The sequence below is a fragment of the Cryptomeria japonica genome, chromosome 9 (genome assembly GCF_030272615.1).
Source record: "Cryptomeria japonica chromosome 9, Sugi_1.0, whole genome shotgun sequence".
Taxonomy (NCBI): domain Eukaryota; kingdom Viridiplantae; phylum Streptophyta; class Pinopsida; order Cupressales; family Cupressaceae; genus Cryptomeria; species Cryptomeria japonica.
In genome coordinates, this window is record NC_081413.1 from 278,046,234 (window position 1) to 278,074,049 (window position 27,816).

Here is a 27,816-nt window from a genome sequence, read left to right on the forward strand (position 1 = left end):
GATATTCAATCAAGCAAGAAATGTTATTTTAGATTATTTATAGAATCTTGAGGGCATGCCAGTGCACAATACAAAAATGTGGGCTTGTCTGCAAGTTTTATGTTCCTGTATCTCCATTTTTTTTTGAAGTATCAATATAATATCATCTTCATGCATTTTAATTTTTGTTTCTTTTATTTTGTATAGTGGGAACCTACTTCAATGCTAAACATCGTTTATAGTCTGCAGATTGAAGAATGTGTTGGAGCATGGTGGAGGCCTAACTTTGAGACATTAATGCTACCGTATCGCCCGCCACACAATACTAAACCAAAGGTTGGACAAATTTTATATTCTTTATTAGTAAATAGTAATTAGATGTCAACAAATGAAAAACACAATCAAACTTAAGAATTGAAATTGTTTATTAATTATCATAATTTTCATGCAGGAATGCAAGAAAATATATGTTGTCCATTTGCCTGAAAAAGAATACCTTGCATGTCCGAAGAACATGAAAATACTAGCTGTTCCATTGTTTGAACTCTACAACAACATCCAGGTAGAGGTGATGTTAGCAAAGACTTTACAGATATATGCTCTTTCCTCTTCTTTATTGTGAATATACAATGACAATGCTCATTCGCAGTGTGTATGTGTTGTATTAATGAAATCTTCATTGTAGGCATATGGTCCAGAACTCTCAAGTATTCCACCGCAACTCTCCAGGTTCTCTTTAATTCTTCATTAGATGTGCATAGCTTGTATATTCTCCTATTGTAAAATAGCATGATGAATTATGTTGGCATTTAGCTAAGCTAAAAAGAGACAGTAGATAAGTAAGACGAGATGTATAAGAAAGATTAAGCTGTATATTACTATATACAAATGGTAAATGAGAAAAATGTGAGACCACTGATAGCACAGAAAAGTTGTCTGCGTGGACATATGCATCATGTATCGTGCACTCAAAAAATGTCTACTGATGGTGCTTCTGGTGATATTTGTTGGGACGGATATTTATGGGTCTTTAATAAAAGTGTGTACATATTCAACTGTTTTTTTGAGTAGTAGTAGTTATGGTCTACATTTATAAAATCAATGGCAAGTTCTGCATGCATCTTAGTAAGTTGTATATATATATTCTCCTATTACACAGCAACAGAATAAATTTTGAAGGATGTGCTTATTTAACAAGTTACCAGTGAACATATGAGGCTTTGATTAAAAATATTGTACCATGGGGATGTCTAAATCTTTCAACAATAATGTCTATAGAGGCAACACAAAGAAACCAGTTTAGAGAATTGTAATGGTGTTATTTGTGAACAGGTATCTATTATCAAGAGTACTCTCTAAATCAGAGGAATCTGCTGGTCAACTATTTTGGACCTTGGTGTACCCAAGACACAGGATATCGGAGTTATCAGTATATTATTAATGTCTGCTTCAATTGATCAAATCCTTCTTGTGCCATTCTTGTTTGGAAAAAGCTAATTTTTAATGCAAAATTAGGCAAAATTAATAATTTGGAAATAGTATCACACTCCATTTTAACAGATAAATTAGAATATATTGATGCAATTTAAAATGAAGCAGTTGGTGTGGAAGCACAACTTAGAAAATGAGGATGTTAACCACCTCATTTAGAATACCAAAAGTAGTAATTGAAACTCATTTAAGCATATAAACTAACATGAATAACAACACTGACAAAAAAAGTAATTTGGCAACGCCAATGTACACACAACAACCTCTGCACATGGTGAAGGGTTGCCAATGCTTCCTACCCACACATCCTTAGGTTCCTCTGATAGAGGAGCGACATACCACTCAAGATTCCATCCATCATCTCCATAGTGTTTGTAGCTTCGTGCTAGGCTCCTATGTCCTATATTTACCAAATATAGCCATGGGATCTATCTCTTGGACATGCAAGGGAGCTTTGCTTACAATCCCCATGCTTTTTTTTTCTTTTTCTTTCTGTTGAATTTCAAATCTTTGTTCTATGTTCCATCTGTTGGGTCTCAAATCAACAGATTGGATAGGTTCTAAGGAAATGCCAACTCCTATGATCGAACCCTCCAATTGACTTGGCCAACTTATAGAGTGAACTTATTTGGTTACTAACTCTCTTAATTTAGGCTGTGTAGGACCTAGGCGGGTATACCTACTCACTAGTTGTTTTCAATGACTAATGCTTTTTATAGCAGATTAAGTATCTTGATCTGATGTCCTCCTATCTCAAAATGGCATAAATTCTTAGGAAGGAGATATAGTAGATGAGTTCAAGATTGTTGTTATAGAAGTTATTCGATCTTTGTGCTTGAAATTTATGTATATACACTATTGCTAGCCCATTCTATATTTCCTACTCAACTACTCCTATTACTTTTAAAGTGAAACGTGAACTGATGAGTTGTGTTCTATAGATGACCAATGCTTTTCTTTGCTGTTTGGGATACAAAGTCTTTATATTTCTTTAGGACTTATTGTGTAAACTTATGAGACAATTTTTAAACCCACCACCTCTCGATGAGTCTGTTAGTTACTTTTTTTTATGAGCTCAATTACAATTTGCAAGTAAACCTTTTTGATCCAAATCTACAATATGAAACACAAAATTTCACTGGAAGAACACGAATAACCTTACCTGTTAGATAATATCATAAGCAACTGCCTGCTGAAAATGCAATAATCCACAACATAAACGCAAAGGAAAATGACTGATTTTATTATATATATTTGCTAAAATATTACAATGGTAAGCCTGAGGCTATAATCTACTCCTCTAATTATTTTTCACATTACCAAAGTTCCCTCCTTTATATGAGAGTATACATTATCACCAAGCGTTGTGGCTTTTCAACATATAACCGTTACTTAACATTTTTTGTTAACAAACTAGAAGATAAACAAATTGGGTACCTGTTGACGTGTATTTTGTACACAGCCTAACACAGAATAAAATACCTAAGGGTATCTTATCCTCTCTTGAGAAAAAGTCTCTAACTGCTGAAGATTCGCATAAAGGATCAGTTAGGATGACTCCAAGGTTCCATTTAGTAGGGTCTCTACATGTGGATAAGCTCGCCGTGGTATGATGTGATTTGCTGGAATCACAAGGGGACTTACATTTGGTGATTGAATTTCCGATCTACTTTGCTAGAACACAGGCTCTTACTGGCTTAGACTTGAAAAAATGGGAAAAAGGATGAGGGTGAAGAGAAGATCTAATCCTAATACTAAGAATGTAGGAGCAATGATTTGATTTTTGATGAAACTCTAACTAGGTCTTGTTTTGACATCAATGGAACATCTACACAAGGCTAGTGCGATCTTCTAAGGGAAGCTTTATGATGTTCAAATCATCAACGCAGGCATAGACACCATCAAGTTGATGCATATCAATGAAGAAGCGACAAATTGAAATTGAGCTTAGGCTGAATGATTCCAGTTGACTACGCAAGGCTAGTCTGCAATCAACAAACTGCTAGTAGTATGGATATACGAATTTCCACCATTAATCAATCACATTTCCTCCATTCATCTAATCATCTACCATCTAGGATTGAAGACTCAACAAGAAACCATGCAAATTGCAAGAAACGACACACTTCACCATTACTTCAATGAAAATGGAGTTTGTTTACAATCAATGGCAACAATTTCTTGCCTTGTCTTCCTATTCTACTCTAATTACTATTCTATCAACTATATTCTAACTCTCTCTCTAATTATTTCTAATTAGCCTTTACAAATGAAATGCTTGGGCTTATATAGTGCCCACAATACAATTTGATGGCTTAGATCAATTGAAGATCAATGGCCAAGATTCAACAATGAAAACCCTAATTAGGGTATGTTACAACCATTACATAACATTTAATGCTTGACCAATGACAAAATTGTATTGCTTGGACACATGTCCCTTCTAGAAAAATCGACCAATGGATAGCCGGGGTAGGTACATCGGAGTTTGTGCCACCTTCCATGAGTTAAGTACATTGAATCTGGACATGCTGAGGTGGACCTCACTGATTGGAGAAATGATGACTAGGACGCCACCTCATTTGACACTTGTAACTTGGTAGATATTCAACTTGGTAGCGTTGAGAAGTTATCTTTGATTAACTCTTCTAAAATTATTTGCTTCTTCAACGATCCCTTGTCCTAACTCCTTGTGTCCTTGATGTGCAGGATGATGATGTACCTCGCCTTGGAACGCTGGATTGAAAGAGGTCGCCCATGTCCTGGCGAAGACCGTCCTTGATCCGGCTTGATTTTCCTTGAAGAGATCTCCATTTGATGCCTACACAACATTTCAAAATTAGTAACATGATTTTGCAATACATAACATAAATTAGAGAGCAAATTTTAGGAAACTTAATGATAAGTCCTTTATTAATCATTTCCTAAAAACGACTGAGCTAAGGGAAAACAAATTTTCAAAATTCAAAATTAAGGCAATGATGATCAAAATTCGAAATTAAAACAAGAGATCTTGCCATACCTTACTTGAGAGCTTAACTCTAAAAATAAAGGAATTCGCCTAGGCAAAATTTGAAATAAGATGGTCTTCAACGTGATCTCCCTTCAAAATAGCAATTTCGCCACCTTTCAAGTTTTTGACGTGATCTTCAAGCCTTTGACAAGTTCGCACCAATAGAATTTTCAAGTTCGCACCCCTTTTGAATATAATTCGCACCTCTTTGTCTTCCTTAAATCGCACTTGAGATGATAAAATAACAATGTGAAAATAATGATCTTCACCACCCTCCTTTATAAGTGCTTACCTCTCATCATTATTTAGGCCGACTTTTGTAAAAATAAAGCAATTATAAACGATTTTTTAATAAATAAGAAAGGCCGACCTTCATAAAACAATAAAATACCAAGCGCTCTATAATAATTAATTAATTTGCCATCGTTTTTAATTAATAAACTTGGATTTTTTTTACAAGGCAAAAATTAATTAATATTTAAATGCAATATTTAAATGCTATTTTTAATTAAATTTTCAATCTTATCGAATTTTCTAGCATTTAAATAAATTCAAAAATGTGTTTGAGCGCCAAAATATTTTGAAGATGGAAAGATACGTACCTCATCGCCCTGGTCCCTTGGAGAGGGACAGGAGCGATCCATCAACTGGGTCTTGATTCTTGCAATTTCGACGTCCAAAGTATTTATTTCCACGTTGAATTAGACATTTTTGCTAGGATCTTTGAGCTTAATTGACTTGTTTGTACGAATGAATGCATCTCATGACTATTATCGCCCTGGTCCCTTGGAGAGGGACAGGAGCGATCCATCAATTTTTACTTGAAATTCTCCGTCCTTGATATCAACTTCTCCTTTATTACCTTTCAAACAACGCTTTGAACCCTTTGCAAGTTTGTTTTGTCATGATCTCCGAAGGAAAATGAGTGCTTTGGCAAATATCGCCCTAGTCCCTTCCTGAGGGACAGGAGCGATCCTAGTGTCGTGGCTCAAATTTGCAAACTTTTGATCTTCGTTCTTCGTTCATTGCCTTCCAAAGGACGTCCTTGACCTTGCCTATCCTTGCCTTGTCTTGGTTTTGACGGGACATGAGTGTTTTGATGAAAATCGCTTTGGTCCTTGTCCAAAGGACAGGAGCGATATAGGCTCTTTATACAAATTGGTGATCGTTTGACGTTTGAAGCCTTTGGTATATCACCTTCGAAGGACGCCTTAGACCTTTTACCACCTTGCAAAACCTTGACTTGGCATGAATTTTACATGAATTGGCAAATATAATAGATATCGCTCTGGTCCCTTCCTGAGGGACAGGAGCGAACTTCAAGGTTTTGAGTTTGTCCTTGTTTCGACCAATTTGCCATCACTTTCATTGCGTAGAATGAAGTCCCTTTGAACACCTTGGACGCTTGAAACTTTTGAAATCTATGCCTTTATGGAAATATCGCTCTGGTCCCTTCCCAAGGGATAGGAGCGAATTAGGTGTCTTGATGCAAATCTTTCACTTTGGTGATCTTCGTAACTTTGTGCTTGATTGAGACACCTTAAAACATCTTTGCCACCTTGTACTTCGCCTTGAAGTGTCTTGAATTTGGAGGAAAAGGCAACATAACTAAGATATCGCCCTGGTCCCTTGGAGAGGGACAGGAGCGAATTTGTATTTGTAGTCTCCATCACACTTCGCCAGCTTCCAAATTTATCTTCAACGGTCTCGTAATGTCCCCTTTCATTCATCCATGCCTTGGAATTCATTGTAACTTGGCAAGAAATTTGTCTAAGACAAAAATCGCTCTGGTCCCTGCCTGAGGGACAGGAGCGAACTTGGGCATTTGGGTCCCTTGTTGACGTTTAATAATCTTCAATTTGTCTTCAATGGGTTCAATTCATCTCCTTTCTTACCTTCAAACATAAAACTTGCTTGATCTTTGCCCAGATCGTACCTTATGAAGAATTTCGCTCTGGTCCTTCAGTGAGGGACAGGAGCGAATTTGACCCTCTAGGTAAAAACTTCATCATTTCATTGTTTTTGATCAAGTCTGGATGCTCTATCATGCTCATTTCGTCCTTCACCATGCCTTTGATGTCTCAATTCGTCCAAACACGGTCAGGAATGGCTCAAATAAGTATTTTCGCTCTGGTCCCTTGGTGAGGGACAGGAGCGCTTCGCCTTGGTCCTCCTGGGAGGGACAGGAGCGAAATTCGCTCTGGATCCTCAGTGAAGGACAGGAGCGAAATTTGACTTTTCGAACTCTCTATCAGGATAATTTTTATGGAATATAACATTTAAGTATAAGAAAGAAGAAACATAGAAGGAATTCTTATACTTTAAGTTATATTCCATATATACTTTTAGGATGTTTGAGAGTGGTTTCAGACCTCCAGGAGTTATATTGCAAAATCTAGTTTTTTGAGGTTTTTCAGTTTCCAGACTTAGTCAAATTTCAGGATCAGGACATTCCAGACTTAGCCAAATTTCAGGATCAGGACCTCACTCAAGCCGGACTTGCTACCCTATTGATCTCCTGGGCGACACTCAAAATGCAAAGGCTAGCTAACAAAACCCTAAAAGACCCAGAAAACAAACCCTAAAAAGCAAAAAAAACATGGGTCCCCATTTGCAATGGGGCGATGTGTGAAAACGTCACAACAGTACCCCATGTGCTCGATGTATTTGTCATCTTTATTCATTCCAACATCTCTGTTTAGCATCCTCGTGTCGTCTTTGATCGGTTAATAATGGCAGTTTTAACAATGATTACTTGGGAACACGTTCAAATCTAATGGCGATGTGACCTTCCCTAGGATTTGTTTCTGATTTTCGCGGCAATCATTTTGATGAAAATATATCTTTCGATCCCTTATTTTTTATTTCATCGATCTCTTTGTCTCTATCGATGATACTTTTGTTTTGAAAATTACTTCGAATATGTATTTTCTCCCTTTATCGAAATGCTGCATTCGGTCATTATAGCCGACTCCCCATCGATATATTTCTGATGTCAGTTAGGTTTCATGTCGAAGAGACCTAGGGCTTCGGTGACTTCCTTTATCCTTCCATCGAAACACCCTTTCTATCGACATCACTACACCCCATCGATCAATGGGTCTGTCGTTTCATCAAAGTATTCTTTACATTGATGACGTGCTTCCGCTATCATCTTTTCATCGATGAGCTCATTAGTAATTTTTATCGATAAAGTTGTATCGGCAAAATCATGCATATTGGTAACACGCCCTTTAGCTTCCTCGAAACTCATATCTTCATCGATATCTTTTATCGACGTAACTTCCTTTTGTCTGATTGATATCATTCTTTCGATGAAAGCGTTTCTTTCAGTGAACCCTTTTCATCTTGTATCAATGTTATTGTTTCTTCTAAAGCCTTTTCTCATCGGTGGGGACCACCTCTGCTTTCTTTGATACCTTTTGTCGGTGAAATCATCGCTTTCGATGAGTCTTTTCTAGAGTTCACGAACACTCCCTTTTCTTTGATATCCCTTGTATATCGATGAGACATCGTTGGGTCTCATCGATACTTTTTGAATTTTGGATATTTCGATAGAATGCTATTACTCTTGCTCGACAACTTATGGAATATTGTGATATCAATAAAAATAATGGTTTTTTCTAAAAATGGAGGGCTCTTGTAATTCAATCTTACGAATCAAGATATTTTACTTAATTCAAATTTGATGCTCAACACCATCTATGTTTTTGATTAAGAAAGCAACAAAACAAGGGTGCTGACCCATTATACAACAGCTCGTAGGCGACAAAAGAGAGATAACAAAACAGGGTTGCAACCCCAAAACAAAACAAGGTCGGATAGGCTTTTGATAGCAAGGTATAAGACCACTGTAAAAAACTTGTCAAACCAGCAACAAACCAACAACAACTCAAAACCCAACTCAAGAATGGGGAGGAACACCCAAAACATTACAATGAGGGGTTTGGGGGAGGGGGGAAGACTTCCCCTTCCATTTGCAATAAACAACAGTCCATGCAATACTCTCATTAGGACCATTAAAAGAAGAATCCAACGGGGAGGACCCCAGTGAGTTTCTGTCAGCAATAGCAGCAGGTGGTTGTTGCAGAATAGTAGCAGATTGTTGTTGTAGAACAACATCAGGAGCAGATTCACCAGGAGTAGATCAGAGTTGTAGAGTAGGAGAAACAGGTGTGGGAGCCTTAGGGATAGAGGAGGCCACAACAATAGCAACGAGAGGGTTAGCAGAGGCATCAACAACAATAAGAGGCACGATCTCATCCTGGGAGGAGACATTGTCCTCATGAGAGGAGTCAACATAATCAAAACCAGAAGCATCGATTGTCAAGTGATCAGCAGTAGCATCCTTCCACCAAGTAGTAGCACCTTTGTGATGTGAGAGAAGCTAAGTGACTCATTGAAAAGCATCTTTGACAGGGAAAGGGGAGGCCCTCATAATCTAACGATTGAGTCCATGGCCTATCCCCAACCATTAGAACCACATCCCTTGGTAGAGGCAAAGGGATGTCAATATCGATTAAAAAGCGGGCAAAGGTAGAATGACCCATGGAGACGTGGCATCATCAACCTTCAAGAATTGACCTATAGAGTTACCAATGGCCTCGTAGCAAGAATGCTCACAGAAATGAAGAGGGAGATTAGAAAGGTGAACCCATATCGAACACACATTAAGTGGTTCAGTTTGAGGGTTAAAAGAAGTTGTCCAGGGCTTGACAGAGAGAGAGTGAACTCCCCAAGCCCAAAACTTGCCCAACACCAAGTCACAATCATAAGAGGAAGCAAAGGAGGCAATGAAAAAGCTTTTAGCACAAGGAAAAAGCTTAATGCTATGAGCAACCAAAGGCTTCCAGGAATCACTCACCCAACCATGGAGGTCCAAGAGAGAAGGCCAAAACCTAACAAATCTGCACACCAATGCACAACGTTGGTAGAAATCAACATTGTCCACAACATCCTGTCCACAAACGACCACAGGGGAGGTCTTGGCACAAGGAAGAGGACGAATCCCCTTGGGGGGATGAGCAACAGATCTGGCCACACGAGCGAAGCTTGTGCCTACCAACAAAAGAAGAAGGTTTGGGAGGGACCTTAGCACCCATAGCAGGGTCACCATCAACAGTGGAGGCAAGAGCAACATCACTAGCCTGGGCATCCACAACACCAACATGTAGGGCACCCACGGGGGAACCAACACATCCACAATAATAGTAGCAACGACAATACCACCTATAGCGACAACCACATAAAGGAGAGGGGGGCCTGAACCACTCCGCACAGAAGCAAGGGCACTTGGAGACCTAGTGACAACCTTGTCTAAAGAGACATTCAAACACAAATGAGCGGGAGAGCCGTTAGAGGTTGGAGCCATCATGAAGGCACTAATGGATTTGTTATGATAATCTCAGTAATATATGTTTCATCTATGTTGGGCCAACCCCCTGAGTGATTTTGCTGTGTTTGGTTCACCATTTAGAAAAGAAACAAATGAATGAAGACCAAAATTTGAGAGTATATTGTCTTAAAAATTGTTGATGGTATAAAAATTTGAATAGTCATAGCTTGCGTAAGATGTTATGGTGCTAGTGATGGCATGGGCAAAATGGGCAAAATGCTAAGTGTCACATTTGTGATTACATTAGTGCATCTGATGCAAAAGCACCTTGGGGTTGGCACAAATTTGCATTACAAAAATGTATGTGTTTTTAGTTTCCCATGCATGCATTGCTTTTGTTTTGATAGTTGTTGATGTGTAGGTTCATGGCTATGGCGTCTTGCATACTTCATGCTAGTTGGCACAACTTCCTTGCTTTTGCACACCTCTATTTGTGTAAACCCCTTTCCTTTTGGATGTTGCACCATGCAACTTGTTTCAATCACTTACCTTGGAAGGATTTTTTAGTTAGCTTTTTAGTTTTGGGAGGTCAAGAAAACATTAGGTTCAAATTTGAGGAATGGCGAATTATTTTATTTATGGATGACACTTTGCTGATCAAATTTTCTCTTGAGTGCACATTCATGGCAATGACATCCACTCTTCCACATTAGTGTGGCGATATTAACATTTTATTGTGAGATGTGAGATGTTTGATGGCTTGGTCATTTGAGGGGTTGAAATCCTCCTTCATAGATTGGGTTTTGGGTAGAGCTTAGGCTGATTCAATTATAATTGTAGATAGTCTGTGTACATATTTCTCATGGGTTGAGTAGCATAGTGTGATCAGGGTTCACATATTGATGGCCTATTTGTAAGTTTTATTTTCTTTGCATTTAACTATTAATTTTTGAATTGATCTACATTCTTCTTCTTAGTTTTGGCTTCTACTATGTGCTTTCTGTGCCTATTTGATGGTTGTTCATCCAAGCCCAATGCGATTGTTACACTAGTTTGTATTAGAGTGAGCTCATGAATATTTCATTAACATAAGCATTTGTGTAAGTATCGTTGCATTGTAGGTAAACTAGAGAAGATATTTATGGAGTTGGAAGAGAAGATCTAGTGATATGTTGAGAGTCATTCAAGCTTGGTGTGAGGTCATTGATTTCATAGGGAAGAAGTTTGATGGTGATGGAGGACATCATTCATAATGAGAGAAGATCGTGACATGTAGTGTGGTGTCCTGGTTCAAGAGGATGTTGAGGATAACATCACAATAGAGGAAAGATTTATAGTTGCTTTGGTAAGCTTATGAGCAAGTCAATATTTGATCTCCCAAGCTACTTGGCTGGCAAGCCTAAATCCAAAAAAATTAGTTGATTGAATCACTAAATTGGAGCTATACTAAGTTCAAAGAAATTGAGGACCCATAAAGAGTCAATTATGCTACCACAAATTTGAAAGGGCATGTTGGCTTGTGGTGGGCCTAAATCTAGTTTCATCATGCATAGGATAAGCACATAATCTCATAGTGGGATCACTTTGGTTTCTAAGCTCAAAGGGAAGATTATGTTGAGTAACTATACAGTGGATATGTACAAGAAGCTCTAAATCTATGCTAGATGGAGATGCCGATGTAGGAGTACAAAGAGTTTTATAGACCATGCATTTTCTCTGGTCATGTGGAAGATGATTTTGAGAAATTTACTCGGTATTTGAATGAATTGCACATCTCAATCCAATATGAGATATGGTTGCTCATTATTTTTTTTGTTAAGGGGGATTACTAGCTAGTGTTAAGAGCTAAGAAATTGTCATGTAGACAATAGGGCACATGTAGCAATAGTGATAAGGGCAAGGAGAAGAAGAGTAAGCAAAGCATAAGAAGGAATACCTCTATGAGCAAGAAAAATATAGAAACAAGTGCTGCTGTCACATACAAAATGTGAGAAAATATTTGACCGAGGTGGAGATAGAAGAAGAAAAGACTATATGAAAGGCATTAGCAGGACATGTTTATGGGGTGGATTAGTAGGAAATTGAGATTTTTATGCGTTGAAATGCCATTGGAGAGCAAGGTCACACATAAGAGTTTGTGCATGTTGTATAGTCTAAAGAAGCTTGTTAAATATTAGAGAAGAAAGGACAAACCTAGACGTTGGTAGAATCTAATGATGCACACAATTCTACACAAATATGCGAAAGGATAAGGATTCGTGGTTAAGGAAGAGCCTCTTTCAAACTGTGTTTGTCAAAAGGAAAGTGTTGTAAGTTGATAATCAATGGAGGCAACATGACAACCTAGTATTCATGAAGGCAATTCAAACGCTGGTGTTTAATATAGTTGCACAACCCACACCATAAAGAAAGTCTCGGTTGTAGAAGGGACAACTTATGGTGGCATAGTAGTGATAAACAAGTGAGGTTTTTGTTTGAAATGATCTTTGATGAATACTCACCATGTGTTGTTGGGAAGCTTGTGTCAATATGATAGACACACAACACATGATGAGTTCAAGAAAACCTTCATTATTGAGTAGGATGGGAAGAATTTCAAGTTGCTTCTCATGAGGAACAAGGGAGAGTTTGCATAGAAGGGTAAGGTGGTGGTAACAAAAGAGTTTCTAAAGGAGATGAGAGACTTGCAAGGTTGTTATGCACTAGTAGTTAAGGCCACATAGAGGGAGTGGAAGGAGTTGAGTAGGTCTAAGGAGCCAATAGTCACTACTCTAATTAAAGAGTACATATATGTGATTGGCGAAGGAATGCTAGGAATATTGTTTCCAATGCATTTCATCTCTCACTACATTAATCTAATTGCAGGTTCCATTTTACCAAATGAGACACCACATAGATTGAGTTATGATATAATTGTAGAGTTGAACAAGTAGGTTGAAGTGTTGGAGTGAGGTTTGATCAGAAAAAGTCTTAATTCCTTGTGCAATGCCTATATTACTTGTGTTGAAGAGGGATGGATAATGGAGGATGTGTATATACTCGAGCAATCTATAAGATCATCATCACATATAAGTTTCATTGTTGTGCAGAAATGAGATAATATATTACTTGAATGGGGCACACTACTCTATTTTATACCTCAACATTGAGTATTGTTAGATTGGGATCAACAAAGATGAATGGAAGACCACTTTTAGGATGAAGGTTGGCTTGTACGAATAGATGGTAATGCCATGTGAGTTGACGAATGACCCGAGCATGTTCATGAGTATATGATCGAGGTTTTGAAGTTGTTTCTTGATAGGTTTTTGGTCATATATCTCAATGACATTTTGCTGTTAAGAAAACTAAGGGAAGAGTGTTGATTTTACCATAGGTATCAATTCTTTCTTTTATTGCTGCATATGGGTGCCCATCTACATATCGTCCATTAATTGATTGTATGTGTTCATCACTTCAATTATATATATTGGTGGTGTCGCTTCACTAAGGGTCACCACTCTTGTCCCAATAATTGTATTATAATAATATAATATAATCTCAATAATAGTAATAATAATAATAATACAATTATTATATCATAATAATTATATAATCACAAATATAATCCCAATAAAATCTAATAATTATATTGTCAATGCCTATCAATATAATTATTATATCACAATAATTATCACAACCTTTATGTTATCTATGTCGGCCTGTAGGAATTTGATCAACACTCCATCTTAGCCGATTAGGCCGATTAGGCCACTTTCACATTTGTCTTCCTCAGATTGGAAGTGATAACTGACGTTGCCAATCTTCAACAAAGAGCATCTCATGCACCTATAGTAGGTGTTGGCATAACTAAGGAGAGAAGACTTGCACATCAACTTGAAGAAATCTAGTTGCATAAGGGAGAAACAATCATAATTGGGATTTGTTATATGTAAAGTTGGATTGCATATGGATCCTAAGAAGGTTCACATAATCATTTCAAGTGGTCAAAACCAAGAAACATGATAGAGGCTAGAAGTTTCCATCACTGTTAAGCTTTTGTTGGAAGTTAATCCAGAACTATAGTGGCATTTGTGCACCCTTTACATAATATGCATGGAAGGACACGTTTAAATAGATAGTTATTGTTACAATGAGTTTTTGGCTTCGAAAGAATAAAGTGATAGAGGAGCTTGTGCTTGTGTCCAAAACTTTGGAAAGGTGTTCTAAGTTAATTACAATGCTCAAAATGAAAATCAATGTTGCATTGAGTCAAGAGGTTAGGCCAATCACATGTTCAATTGATATTGAATGAGGCTAGACAATGATATTCAATGTACCACAAAGAATTCTATGTTGCAGTGTGGGCTTTGCAAAAGTGGAGGGATCTCTTGTTGTCGAAAGGAGTTTGTGTTGTATATAGATCACTAGGGTTTGAAGTTTATCAATAGTTAGGCAAAGCTCAAATGGAGGCATGTGAGGTGTGTAGATTATTTGTAGTGTTGCTCTTTTGTGTTGAAGCACTCTACAAGCAAAATTAACAAGATTGTAGATGCCTTAAGCACGAGGTAAGGCTTATTGTCCAAAATGATGATTAAAATTGTGGCTGTGGAAGTGATGAAGGATTTGTATGCCACAAATCTAGAATTTGCAAATGCATGGTGTGCATGTATGGAGCCTTGGGTTGCAGATAGAAGTCCATGTAAGAAATACTTTGTGCAACAAGGATGCTTGTTTAGAATGCAACGCTTATGTATCTTGTGGAGATAAATGATGGAGAATCTAATTAGAGACTTAGATGGAGGTGGAATTAGAGGACACTTTGGAGCAAACAACTATAACTGGTTGAGTTTGCCCAATGATTTATGTTGATTCATGGAATGGTGCAAGAAAGGAATAGTGCAAAACACTAGGTTGTACAAGCCATTGTGCATGCTATATAGATTTGAAGGGAGGAATTGTATTAATTACCATGCATCCAAAAAGGTGATGACTATTTATATCGGTGTATAAATTTTCTAAATGTACTTTATTCATTGTTAGAAGTTGAATAAGGCATTTAGGATGGTGGATTTTTTCTCCAAAGAGAGTTCAGTTGCATGGGTTGCTTCAGGGCATTACATCATAACGTGATATGACATTCCTAGGCTATTTTTGGCACAACTCAATTATAGATCTCCATGTCATTGGTAGATTGACTAACATATAAGGGTGGTTAATCAAAGCCTAGTTAATATTCTTAGAACTCTAGTAGGAGAGATTTGTAGGAAGTGGGACTGTGTTGATGTAAGTGGGGTTTGTATATAACTCAGTGAATAGTTTGTTAGGGAGGACACTATTTCAAATGTTTCATACAACATCCTTGCGAGGTATCATATATCTATTGGGAGAAGAAGAAGATAGGCATCCATAAGTGTAAAAGATGAGGGCTTCATATAACACACGAAGAAGATTAATGTGCCAAGATGTAGTTGGAGGACAACACTTCAAGATATAAGTTGCATGGAAATTAGTGTGGAAGGGAGAAGACTTTTCTTGAAGTGTGAGTTAGGCATGATGCCATGTGATGAAATAGTAACTCCCTAGAGGAATTTACATCAAGCTAAAGCCTAAGAAGATTAGTCCATTCCACATTGTGTGCGCATATGTTGAGAATGTATGAGATCAAGCTATCCAAAATTTCGAATATATTATCGATATTCAAGAAGTTGCTTGAAGGTTGTGGGCAAAAGTGCCTAATCAAAGAAAAGAGACTAGAAATATAATGAGAAGGAATTTTGTAGATCTTAAACATGCACATAGGTGTTGTTAAAGCATTTTAACAACTAGTTATTCTTTTTTTTGCTTAAGTTCACTTAGTTGTCCTTCTAGTTACTTATGCTCTCTTAGTTGTGCATCTAGTTTAGCTAGAGTTAAACCTTTTTTAGCTCCTCATGCTTGCCATTTAGTTCTCCTATTTTTGGCTTAAGACATCTTTGTGCTTTCTTTATAAGCACCTCATTGTACAATTGTAATTTAATCTTGCAATCTTTTCTTTTGAGGAATATGACATATCTTTCTTACCACTCTTGTTTGTGAAAGGTGTTCTAGTTTGTCGTTTGATCTCTCAAGCTTGTATTGCAAAATTCAACATGGAATCAGAGCTCAATCTTTAATTCAACATGGTATCATAGTGAAATCTTTATTTCTACATGGTATTATTTGATAGTTGTCTACAACTTCTTTGTGCTTTTTTGTGTGTGGGATTTGTTTTATTGCAGTGAGTTAAGGTGGCGAGTTGTTTTGCATGTGTGATGGCCTAGTGCTATTTTTAGGTAGATGCATGCTTTGCAAGATCTTTTTTTTTTTTATATGCACGAGGATTGTTTTTCCATCCACGACGTTCATTTTCCCAACTTTTGACGACAAGTTTGGGCATCACCTACAAGCATTGCATTGATTTTTCAAGCCACGACCTAGATCCTTATTTGGTGGCTCGTCATGACTAGTGCGACCTTTTTGGTCGGGTATAGTTGACTGACTTCATTTGCCTGCTGCAATCTATCTTTTTCCTTGCAACATCCTTGGTCTTCTTTGGCCGACTTGCATGGTGACCGTTTCATTGTTACATGTTTTGTTTTTAATTGACAGTTGTTTGGATTTCAATTCTGTTGGCTCCTCTGCATCGGCTCCTTGGCGTCAGGTTCATTGAAGGCAATGTGTTTTCTTGGCAAGCAACTTCCTTGCAATTTTCCAAATCCTTTAATCTCCAAACAACTTCTCTTGTTTGTCCACTTTTCATTTGGGATTGATTTTTATGGGCGATCAACTTCTATTGTGGTGTTTGCAGCTTTTTGGGCTCTCCTAGTTGAGTCTTTTGATTAATCTCTTTTAACGTGCAACTATTTTTCTTGCACCCATCAACGACCTTGTCTTTGCTATCGGTGTTTGTCATGGATTTTCCATTGGCAACGAGGGTTCTTTTCTTTATTTTGCTAGAGTTTATTGTGGTAGGAATTTTGTTTGTTGCCTCAAGAGGTTTGGTTCATGTGCAGTTTTACTGGTGTTTGACAACCTTTTTTTTTGTTGTTGCATGTGCCTTGGTTGAGTGTTCTTGTGACTCGGTTCTTTTTTATTAGCAGTCCCCTCCATGCATTCTAGCTTTCTTCACAACAATCCTTAGACCACATCCACTTCTTTTAGTAGTTTGAGCTCTTTGACATGCATTATGGACTTAGAGTCGAGACTTTCACGGTGATGACCTCTTCGTGCAAGAAAACATGTTTGGTGGTTTGACTTCATTGAGGGCTCATCACAACAATTTTCCCATGTTTTTTTTTTGGATCCATGTGCATGGCAGTTTACACTATAGCCATAACAACCCATCCTTTCATGATTTGATGACTTCAATTTCCTCAGGATACTATTATTTGCATACTTTTTTCACGGGGGCTTCACTTAGTGAACCTGGGTGATATCACCTGCGTTCATGGCATACTAAAGAGTCTCCCTATTTTTAAAACATATTGCCCTAAACTCCTTTTTTTCCACCCCCTCCCAATACATAGCTTGAATTAAAATCTCCCCTATTTGCACAAAATATTGTATTTTTTCATAGCCCGAATTAAAAACCCCCCTAATTTCACCGATGAGCAATATATTGTACCCTCATTTTTGGGATATTAAACCCCTCAATATGAACGCACGTGATATGATATTGCCTATTTAGTGAAGCCCCTGTGACTTTTTTGCATGGGAGTTGAGTTGTTTTTTTGCATGTGATTGGGTGTTTTGTTTACTGGGTGTTGCATTTTTATCACAAGTAGCGTCATTTTTTATTGTTGGCGAATTCTCTTGTAGTTGTGACTTTTGTAAAAGAGATGATCGAGTTTTTTCACTAGCAATTTAGGGACTTTACATGCATTTTTTACATGCACATTAGTCAATTCTTCAAGACCGTGAGGCTTTTCTTTTTGCTGGTCATCCCTTAGCGTGCCGTTTCCATGCATGGTCACTTGTTTTTGCAAAAGCTTCCTGAAGTCGGGGGAATTTTTTTCGTCAATTGAGTGTCTTGGCTATTTTCCTGCCCCATGGACATTTATAGTCAACTTTGACTATTTTGGTTATGTGTGTCCTAGTTGTTCTTTGGTTCTTTCATTTTGTTTGAGAGGGGATTTTTGGGCATTTTTTTTATGCACTTCTCTATTTGTTGATGCATTGAGATAAAGTGCCACTACATTGTGTATGTTTGTTTTGGGGATTTTGCACATTTGTTATGCCTTATTTTGTACATGCACTGCATTATAAAGTGCTATGGGGGGTTTGTGTACTACCTTTTGTTTTTTCATCACACCTTTGTCTGGTGAGTATCCCTCCACGACAATATTGAATCCTAGTGATTCTTGTCCCATGCGTGTGTGCATTGGTTGCATGCCCTTTTTTAGTTCTAGGTACTTTCTCTTGCACATTCATATTCTCCTTCATACACTATTTGGTGACACATAGTTTCAGTGGACTTGTCATCTCTATCTTGTCAGCATTAGAGGGGGGGTGGGGTTACTGTTGGTGCTAATGCTTCCTTGGTTTTGCTTTGGAGTGAGCTACATATTCAATATTTGTTCCCATTTACTTGTCGTATATAGTGGCTATGTTTTGGTGGGATGGAGCATTTACCATATAGACACTCTTGTATTCTAAGTTTGTGGAGGTGACCTTCTATCCTTAGTTGATCAATTCTTCATACTATTGGCACCTATATTTTCGACTAGCAATTTACTCTTGTATGATTGACTAGTGTTGTTGGGGGCAGTCATGTAGATTCATCATATGTATCTTCGATTGTTAGATGTTTTGCCTTTTTTTGCCATCTAATTGTTTGAGTAGTATCGTTGGGGGCACTCATACATATTCTTGTCTTCTTGATCTTGATCATTGATGAGTTGAGACATTGGCATATTTTTATCCTTAGAACTCTTAAGCTTTTGTCATATTTTGATTTACATAATAGTAATGATGTATCAGAAGTTTACTATATGTATTTCAGATGTTAGCCTGAACCTATTAAAACATGTTTTGTCTTTGCCAGTTTATTCTTGTAGCCATGCTATTCATTCCTGTTGCCATGCAGATTGTTTAAGGCAATATCATGTGTGAAATTAATAGATGTCCTAATTAATTAAAATATGCATGTATGTTCTTGTATGTTATTTCTTTTGAAGTGCAGGGAATAAATGATGTTGCGATGGAAGCTCTCTTGTCGCGCCAGTTGCAGTAGGAGACATTCAAGGAGGGACTAAAAGATCAAATCAACAGAAATGCTAACGAGCATAAGGAACGATAGAGGGAAAGTAATTGCGCAAATTTTACTGATGTCTTACTCAAAGTAGACATTAGTGTTGAAAACACTGCCACGATATGTTATGACTGTGGTTCGGTTTAGATCCACATTATCAGTGACTTAACTCCGTTTGTTTCCTTTCTTGATTAGTCATCCGCCTCTTCTATTTGGCGTGATCTATGTAATAGGAAGTAATTGTTTTCTTTTAAATAAAGGTCTTTATCTCTTTTCTGAGGTTAGATAGAAAAGAGAGAAAGCAGAGCAGAGGATTTTGGAAATAAAGTTACAAGTGTTTTTGAGTTTCTTTTTATGTTGAATCATGTAATGATTGTCGAAGAACAATGAATGAAAACATGTTATTTTGGGCACTTAGAGTTGTTTTTGGGAAGCCTGGAACCACTCATCCAAGGGGGCCCACTTGGTGAGTGTTCCTGTGCCTTTGTTAAGATTAGTTTTCTTGTTTAGCTGCAGTAGATGTTTTTGCATTGACTGTTCCTGCAGCCATTGGAAATAGATCCATTGACTTTTCCTATAGCCAAACCAAAACATAGTAATTTCTGTTTATCAACATTGAACTTAGCCAGTATTGCTTGAATGAATTTATGTTAATGCAGAGTTTTTCCTGTAGCCTTTCAATAGTTTCAATTCTTGCTCATCTTTTCCGCATAATGTTAGTTGCTGCAGTAATGCAGAGTAGCTGTTGCAGGAACTTAGTGCATATATAGTGCAGATCCATTTCAAGTATTACGTCCCTGGGTTGACAATCAAATGAACACTAGTTATGAAAATAGTGACTTTACCAAGTGAATGTCCAAACTTCGGGTTGAGACTCCAACTAAAGTTATTATTCTTATTGTTGGGTTGAACAATCATCATCTTGGCTTCAGAGGATGTTCTTTGTGTTTCTTATACTTTTGGGACATTTTCCTGGAGGCTTCTTAGTCCCTCATTCCATTTGTAGTTTATGTTTTTTCATGCATTGCATCTCTCGCTTTTGGATATGGGTTTTTTCTTACATGGTTTTCTCCTTTTCTCCGCTTAAGGAGTCTTTTTTTTGTACTTGGAGTACCTTAGCAAGCCTTTATTTTTTACGACCCATCTTGCATTCATCCATTTAGATGTTTTTTATTTCACCGTAAGTTTCACTTAAGGGGGCTTAGAGCATTTTAACAACTAGTTATGCTTTTTCTCTTAAGTTCATTTAGTTGTGCTTCTAGTTTAGCTGGAGTTGATCTTTTTTAGCTCCTCATGCATTCACTTTAGTTAACCTAATTTTGGGTTATGGTATCTTTGTGTTTTCTTTATAAAAATATCATTGTACAATTGTAATTCATTCAGTTTTGCATAATTAATATGATTCATGGTTTTGGATAAATTGTCTTTTGGCCTCTATAGTCTTGCTATCTCTCTTGTTTAGTGGTAGGTGTTTGATTGCAAGTGATCTTGATAAGTTGTGGGGGGTTGACTCACAAACTCCAGTAAAAGGCAAGAATACTTAATAGAGAAAATATAAGTAATATCTTATTTGTTGGAAATAAAAAGGGCTTGAGAAACTCTTAGACGTTTAAAGATGAAGTAAGTTGACTTGGATGGCTAAATTAGATGTCCATGCAGTCCAAATTATGTACACCTAATTTGATCTTTTTCCCAAAGGTGTCTACTGCAAGAACATCCTTGGGTTGTTTGAAACATTGTATCTCTCAAAAAAGTGTTTATAGTTTCATGATTATAAGATTAACTATTGTGCATCAATTGTGTTGTGATAGTTGATGTCATGAAGGTCTAACTTACATGCTTGTGTTGTTTTTGTGTTGGGTAGTTGGGGTAGCCCATATGCTTTATGCTAGTTGGCACAAATTCCTTTCTTTTACACACTATTACTTGAAAAAAATTCTGGCCTTTTGGATGTTTCCTTGCACAATGTATTTCAAGCACGAGCATTTGATAGGTTAGTCAAAGTTAGATGTTAGGGAGTTAGTCATTTCATTAGAATTCTTTTTTTAGATGACAATAAATATATTTTTTTCTAGCTTGTTAGCTTTGTGAGGTGAAAAAAATGTCAGGTTCAAATTTATTGAGGATAAACGATTATGCTATTTTGTAGACAAGACCTTATTGAGTGCATTTCCTCTTGAGCAAACAATAGTGGCAATTATCTATTCCATTCTTTAATGTCAACGTAGTGATGTTGGCACTACATTATGAGATGTCTTAGTTATTTGAGGGCTTGGCACTCTTGTCAGGGGTAAATTATGTTTGGGTTAGAGCTTATACTGATTTGATTGTAAGTGCAAAGTCAAGACATTTCGTAGGGTTTCAGTAGCATAGCTTGATTAGGTTACACTTTGGTGGTCAATTTGTCATTCTTTCATTTTCTTGTTGGATCTCCATTATTTTCCCTAGTTTTAGCTTCTATTGTGTATAGTGTTTTCCTATTTAATGATGGTTCATTTGACTACTATGCGATTGCTCCACCAAAATTGTAGAGTAGAAAAAAACACATCTTGTTTTTTTATCTTGCTTTACTGATTTTGGCCTTCTTATAGATGTGTTTTCCTATTACAACAATTCCCAATATTATCAAATAGGCAATGCTTTTCACCTATCAAAATTCATCTTTCATGAGCATGAATCAATTCTTGTGAACTACTAGTCATTAAATATCAAATTCATTGACTGATATTTGATGACTAGTAGTTCACAAGAATTCATCTTTCATGAGCATGAATGGTCCACTTAGTAATAATTGCATTTAGGTGATACTAATATGTGTGAAATCAATGGGATAACAAGCTAAGTGAGTTTCATCTTTGAAAGTCAAGCTATTGTTAGGATGTGTGACCTTTAAGGAATTCATTATGCTTTACCCTTGTGAACATTGCCTAGATGCAATGAATGTTAAGTGAACCATTCATGCTCATTAGAGATGGGTTCTCATGAACTAGAACTCATGAAATATGGGTCAACAAGTTTGACTTAGGAAACACACAATGAATCTTTGATAAAATTCTTTCATATTTATTTCTTATCTAGACTATGAATCAAACCCATTTATCACACATACACATAAGGAGAATAAATCTAATACGCTCAAGCTCAAACTTGTTGGGAAAGGGTTGAACACAAATTGAATTCAATTGCTTGTTTAGTTGAAATGCTATAATTGGATATGAAATGATTAACTGTAAGAACTAGTGTTAATGATGCAAAATTTAGAGAAATCAATAGGAACAAACAATTTTAAACAAATATGTAGGCACTGAGTACAAATCCGGAAATGAGAAGCAAAGAGGAACTTGTATATGAAATTTGAGCTTGAAAATGTCGGACTATGGGGTAAGGCGACCTAGTCCTGAAGGTGTCAGACTTAGTTATTAGAAATTGCTTCAAGATAAAAAAGTTGCTCAAGATCTCCTCATTAAATTTTGTTGAAAGTGTTGAACACCGTTTAGTGATTGCCAATGTTCAAGGTTTTTTAGTTCTTCAAAATGTAGTTCAATTTGTCTCAATCTGTACTTTTTGGATTTGTATTTGTTCTCTTCAAGACCTGTCACCTGCACACATAAGAGAGGAAAAATGTCGTTGGGTGTATAGGGGTTTGCCTAGGTGAAACTCAGGTTTGGAATTAACCTTTATGATGAATGAAAAAAAAATAAAAAATAGAAATATAATGCAAAATTGAAATGTTATACCTTCTTTATGAATCTCCTTTGCTTTGGAGTCTTCATAAAAATGTTGATGTTGTCATGTAGAAATTCATGGATGTCTTCATAATAACTTGATCATAGATGCCATCTTGAATGCTTGAAAACTGAATACTTGACCTCTCCATGAATGCCTCTTTTATATTGAGTTGTTTCGATTAAAGGATTGTTGTCTCCTTTGGGCTGATGCCCATAATTGATGTATTTTTGTGGGGATTGGGATTTCCTGAAGGTTGGTGCCTTCATAAATCATTGCAATATTCATATTTCTTTGTGAGACTAGAACTAGGTGGCAGATCCAAGCAACTTTCTCATCATGGTTTTTCCCTTCTAGGGTTTCCACATAATATTTGGTGTTGTGTTATTTCATATGGTTGCACTCTTTGCTTGAACTTGTTGATGATTAAGCTAATGCTCCTGCAATTAAGTAATGATTATATGTGAAGTAAATAAAGCTGAGATTTGATGATATGCTAATTTATACCTCTCTCAGTATATTGGTGTGTTCCAACAATTAGTATTAGTGCCCTTGTTCTTTGGTGCAACCTTATCGTTGAAGGTAAATCTTGGATTGGAACACATGGTAAGTCAAGAAGGTCCCTCTTTGAAAAAGGTACTACTATTGGATCGAAGGAATTATGCATTATGGAGTATAAGAATGGAACCTTACCCCTCATTAGTGTTTGATGTTTGGGACTATTGTGTGGTTAAATATATTGCACCTCGTACACGTCCAACAAATCAAGTTGGTAAGAAGGCATATGAGAACAATGACAAAGCAAATAATGCTATCCTACGTGGATTGTCAAAATTTGAATTTGTGAAAGTGATGCATTGCAAATCTGCTAAAAATATCTGGGAAAAATATCATGGCACCCATGAAGGATATGACAAAGTAAAACAAGCAATGTTGTAGACTTATAGAGGCAAGTTTGAAAGGCCCGAAGATGAAAGAAGAGGAAAACATTGGTGACTACCTTCTTTGGGTGGATGAAGTTGTGAATGCTATTAAAAATATATGTGAAGAAATGAAGGAAGTTGTGATTGTAAAGAAGGTTCTCATATTTCTGGCCTGAAGATATCAAAAAGTTTTTACTATTGAAGAAGCTAGAGTTTTAGATAAGTTGACAATGGATGAATAGTTTGGCTCTTATTGCTTATGAAATGAGGAATATGAACAATGGGACATCAAAGAAGCAATGACAAAGCTAATTTTGTGAGAAAGTTGAAGTAAGACTCTGGCAAGTACAAAGGTAAGTTACCTTTAAATGCTTCAATTGTGGTAAAGTAGGCCACTATGCATCCAAGTGTCCTTTTGATCACAAAGATAGTAATCTATTTAAGATTCATAAGAAGTTCAAATATAAGAGGGGAAAGTTCTAGAAAAATCTTTATTCCAAAGAAGACAATGAGTCTTTTGAAGAAAAGATTCAGTGCACCTCTGAAAGTGAAAAGGAAGAAATTCTATATATGGCTATTGTTGAGAAAGTAAAAAATCCTACAAAGAACAATAATGAAATGCTTGATCTTGATGAAGAAGAGTGCGAAGTAGATGTAGAAAGTGAACACATTTTTACTATGAATGATTTGAAATCAATAAGGAAAGAAAACTTGAAGGATAAAGAAAAGCTTGAAGTATCATAAAACTTGATCATCAGTCTAAAAGTCCAAATAGAGGAAGCAAAGAAAATTGAAGAGGTTGTGATAGCAAAATTGTAGGCAAAAGAGAAGGATAGTGAGCATCTTTAATATGAGTTTGTATCCTTAAGGAAGACTTTGGAAAAAGTAAATGGAAATTTGGACGAGAGCATAAAGTTAGAAAGAGAATTGGAATTTTAGATGAGATCTTAAGTAGCTAGAGGTCTCTCTTCATCAAGATGGTGCTTGGATTTGAAGAGGGTTAGAACTTGAACTGTTGCACCTTTTGAGAAGAAGAATACTAAGAAAGGAGATTCAAGTTTTGATGTATCCGAGAAGACTGTAGACAAAAATGATGACAACTTTATCAAGCTGAACAATCACTAAAATAGATTCAATTATTCATTCTTTGGTTATTGTTTTTGTTGGTATCAATTTGTTCATAAGGGTATTGATTGTAAGATCAATATGAGGAGGATTGATTTCGTAGACGAAAATTCTTTTGCAACCACAATTGATTATAAAATTTTTCGTAGAAGTAGCTTTGTGAAGCCTTCTAGAGAAGCAAGTAGAAAAGATGCTCTTCCAAAGGAAAATAAGAAAGTTGACACTATTGCAAATTAAGTGAGAACCTAAGAAATAATAGAAAGTGAAGAAAGGAGATCAAAAGGTAGTGATCCTTGCTTATGCAAGCAACATTTCATGCACAAAATGAGAAAAACATATGGTACATTGATAGTGGCTTTTCAAACCACATGACAAGAGATAAGATCAAATTTATCTCTCTGAAGGAAATTGATGAAGGAACAATGAGATTTGAAACCAATGATACTACAAGCACAGTTAGAAAAGACACTATTAGTTTTGACAATGTAAAGACAAAATAAAATAAAATGTCCTGCATGCTTAAGGTCTTAATCATAATCTACTAAGTGTCTATTATATGTGTGATCAAGGATATGATGTATTTCACAACAAAGGATCTGAAATCAGGAAGGCAATAAAACTGTTTGCAGATGCATATAGGACTGGAAACAAGCTATACATCCTCAATGAGATAAAAGGACATAAGTGCTATACAAGTCAAACAAATTAGAGTTGGCTATGACATAAAATAAAGGGTTATATTCATTTTAATAATCTGGTAAAGATTAGTTTCAAACAAGTTGTAGGGGTTATGCCTTGAATTACAAAACCTTGAAACAACTTTTGCAAAAAAATTCAACTAGGAAAGTAGACGAGTAAATATGAAGACAAAGGAGTATTCAACATCAAAACCTATGGAGCTAATTCATATTGATCTATGTGATTGACAAGGAGAAGAAGATGGCTAGGTAAAAGGCACTTCTTACATTTTGATGATTTTTACGAGAATGACTTGGGTTACTTTCTTGAAAGAAAAATATGAAGCTTTTGATAGATCTAAGATTTTCAAATCTATTGTTGAAAATAAATTTGGCTCAAAGATCAAATGCCTAAGGTTTGATAGAGTTGGCGAGTTTACCTCAAATGAGTTTGAAGAGTTCTATGAAAAACATGTCATACAAATACAATATGTTGCTGCAAGAACTACTCAACAAAATGGAGTAGCTGAAAGGAAGAACAAAAAAAGTACAAGAGATTGCAAGGACAATGTTGAATGATGCCCAATTTTGGAGAGAGGCAATTTATACTGTCGTCTACATTCTTAACATAGAACATATAAGAGTGAGTAACACAAAGACTTCGTATGAGCTTTGGACATGCATAATTGCATTTGTTAACCATTTTAGAGTCTTTGGTAGCAGATGTTACATAAGAAGAGATGAAGATAACTTAGGCAATTTTGACTTAAGGTCATATGGAGGTCTCTTTGTTGGCTATTTAGGCAGAAGCAAGCATATAAATGCTATAACATGAATTACAAAATATTTTGAGAGTGCAAATGTTAAAGTAGATGAGAGATCAGTGTAGACACCTAAAAGTTGCACAATGAATTAAGCGAATTTTATTCATTTAATTATCCCTAATTAATTTAATTAACTAAATTATTATTTAATTAATATTCCTATTCTTCTAATTGACCTTTTAATCAAATTAAAGATTTGATTAAATCTCCATCTTCTAGCCTAACCTATTAATTAAACTAAGGTTTGATTAAGTATCCTTAGCCATTTGAATAAAGAAATCATATTTATTTGATTAAAATCCATTTTCCCCCTTTTGATTAAATTCACATTTAATTAAAAATCCCCTTTGCAAATAAATAAATCAATATTTATTTACAAATAGTCCCCCCACTTGCAAAATCCTACAAATGCAAGTTGCATCCCTTTTGGCTAAATTAAACTATTTTAATTTGCTAAAATATCTATTTTCCTCACCGACTTGCAAAATCCTACATTTTTCATTATTCCCCTAATCATCCTTCTAGAAACCTTCTAATCCCTTCTTAATCATGTCTAATCTCCTAATCATGTCCTTTCCCTAAATTTGGGGGAGTCACTTCTCCAAATTTGGAAGAAAGTCTTCAAAATGCATTTAAGCTTTTATCTATTTCAACAAGTTAACTTGTTGAGTCTTCCAAACATGTAAGGCTTTTACATAAACCACTAGTGGTTTTCCTCTTTCGGCAAGTTAGCCTCCAAAGTCTTCAAAAGGCATTAAATGCCTCTTACAAGCCCACACTCCTTAGCCATGATGGTTGTCTCTTTAACCATTTTCCCATGTTGCACAAGAGTTTACCTCTTGGGTAATAGCATGCCTCCCTGGTTAATGACATTATCCAATGATGTCACTCCTTGAGGTTATCCCTAATTGCTTTCTTAGCATCTAATGCTTGTTTAACATCCTCTCAAGCCCTCTCAAGGTGACATTTTTGAACTTGGGATTGGATTGAATCTCTCCCATAGATTGATAACTTCCAATCCTATCCTTTGTGGAGATTACTCAATCTCAACCATCCATTTCTCTATTTTGCCTATAAATACAACTCATTTCTTCAATTCAAAGATCCCAATCTTGTTCATCCAAATTATAGTCATTTTGTAGGTTATCAAGGACCTCATTTGTCATCTTCAAGCATCTAAGTTTTCTAGGATTAACATCATAGCATTTAGCTTAATTGTATTATGTTTTAGATCATTTAGCCTAAATTGCATATCAATTACATACTTTTTCATCTTCATCTAGCTTAATTAGCTCATTGTAATAATCAATTTGGAATTAACTTAGCCTCATATTATCTCCACCATCATGATCCTAACTAGCTTTTCATCTTGCATTGTTTGCTTTCATTCCTATCATCATCTTAGTTGCATTCATTTTGATCTTAGAATCATCATTTAAATCTCATTCTCTAGGGTGACATCCAAGAGATCAA

At 36.2% G+C, this 27,816-nt stretch overlaps 1 protein-coding gene across 12 annotated transcripts in view; it reads left to right on the top strand.

Annotated features, from left to right (window-relative positions):
- LOC131046591 (pre-mRNA cleavage factor Im 25 kDa subunit 2) overlaps positions 1 to 27,816 on the top strand; it is a 107,058-nt gene that overhangs the window by 57,813 nt on the left and 21,429 nt on the right. For 4 of the 12 annotated variants that reach the window (XM_057980359.2, XM_059211152.1, XM_059211155.1 and 1 more), the window contains 4 exons: positions 229 to 315; positions 431 to 547; positions 665 to 708; positions 1,312 to 1,448. In XM_057980359.2, the coding sequence (XP_057836342.2) occupies positions 229 to 315; positions 431 to 547; positions 665 to 708; positions 1,312 to 1,420 (357 nt within the window). In that variant the 3' untranslated portion in view covers positions 1,421 to 1,448. Of the gene's footprint in view, positions 1 to 228; positions 316 to 430; positions 548 to 664; positions 1,040 to 1,311; positions 1,449 to 18,994; positions 19,324 to 27,816 lie in introns of those variants that run through there. The other 8 variants (XM_057980363.2, XM_057980366.2, XM_057980364.2 and 5 more) reach the window with 8 other exon arrangements.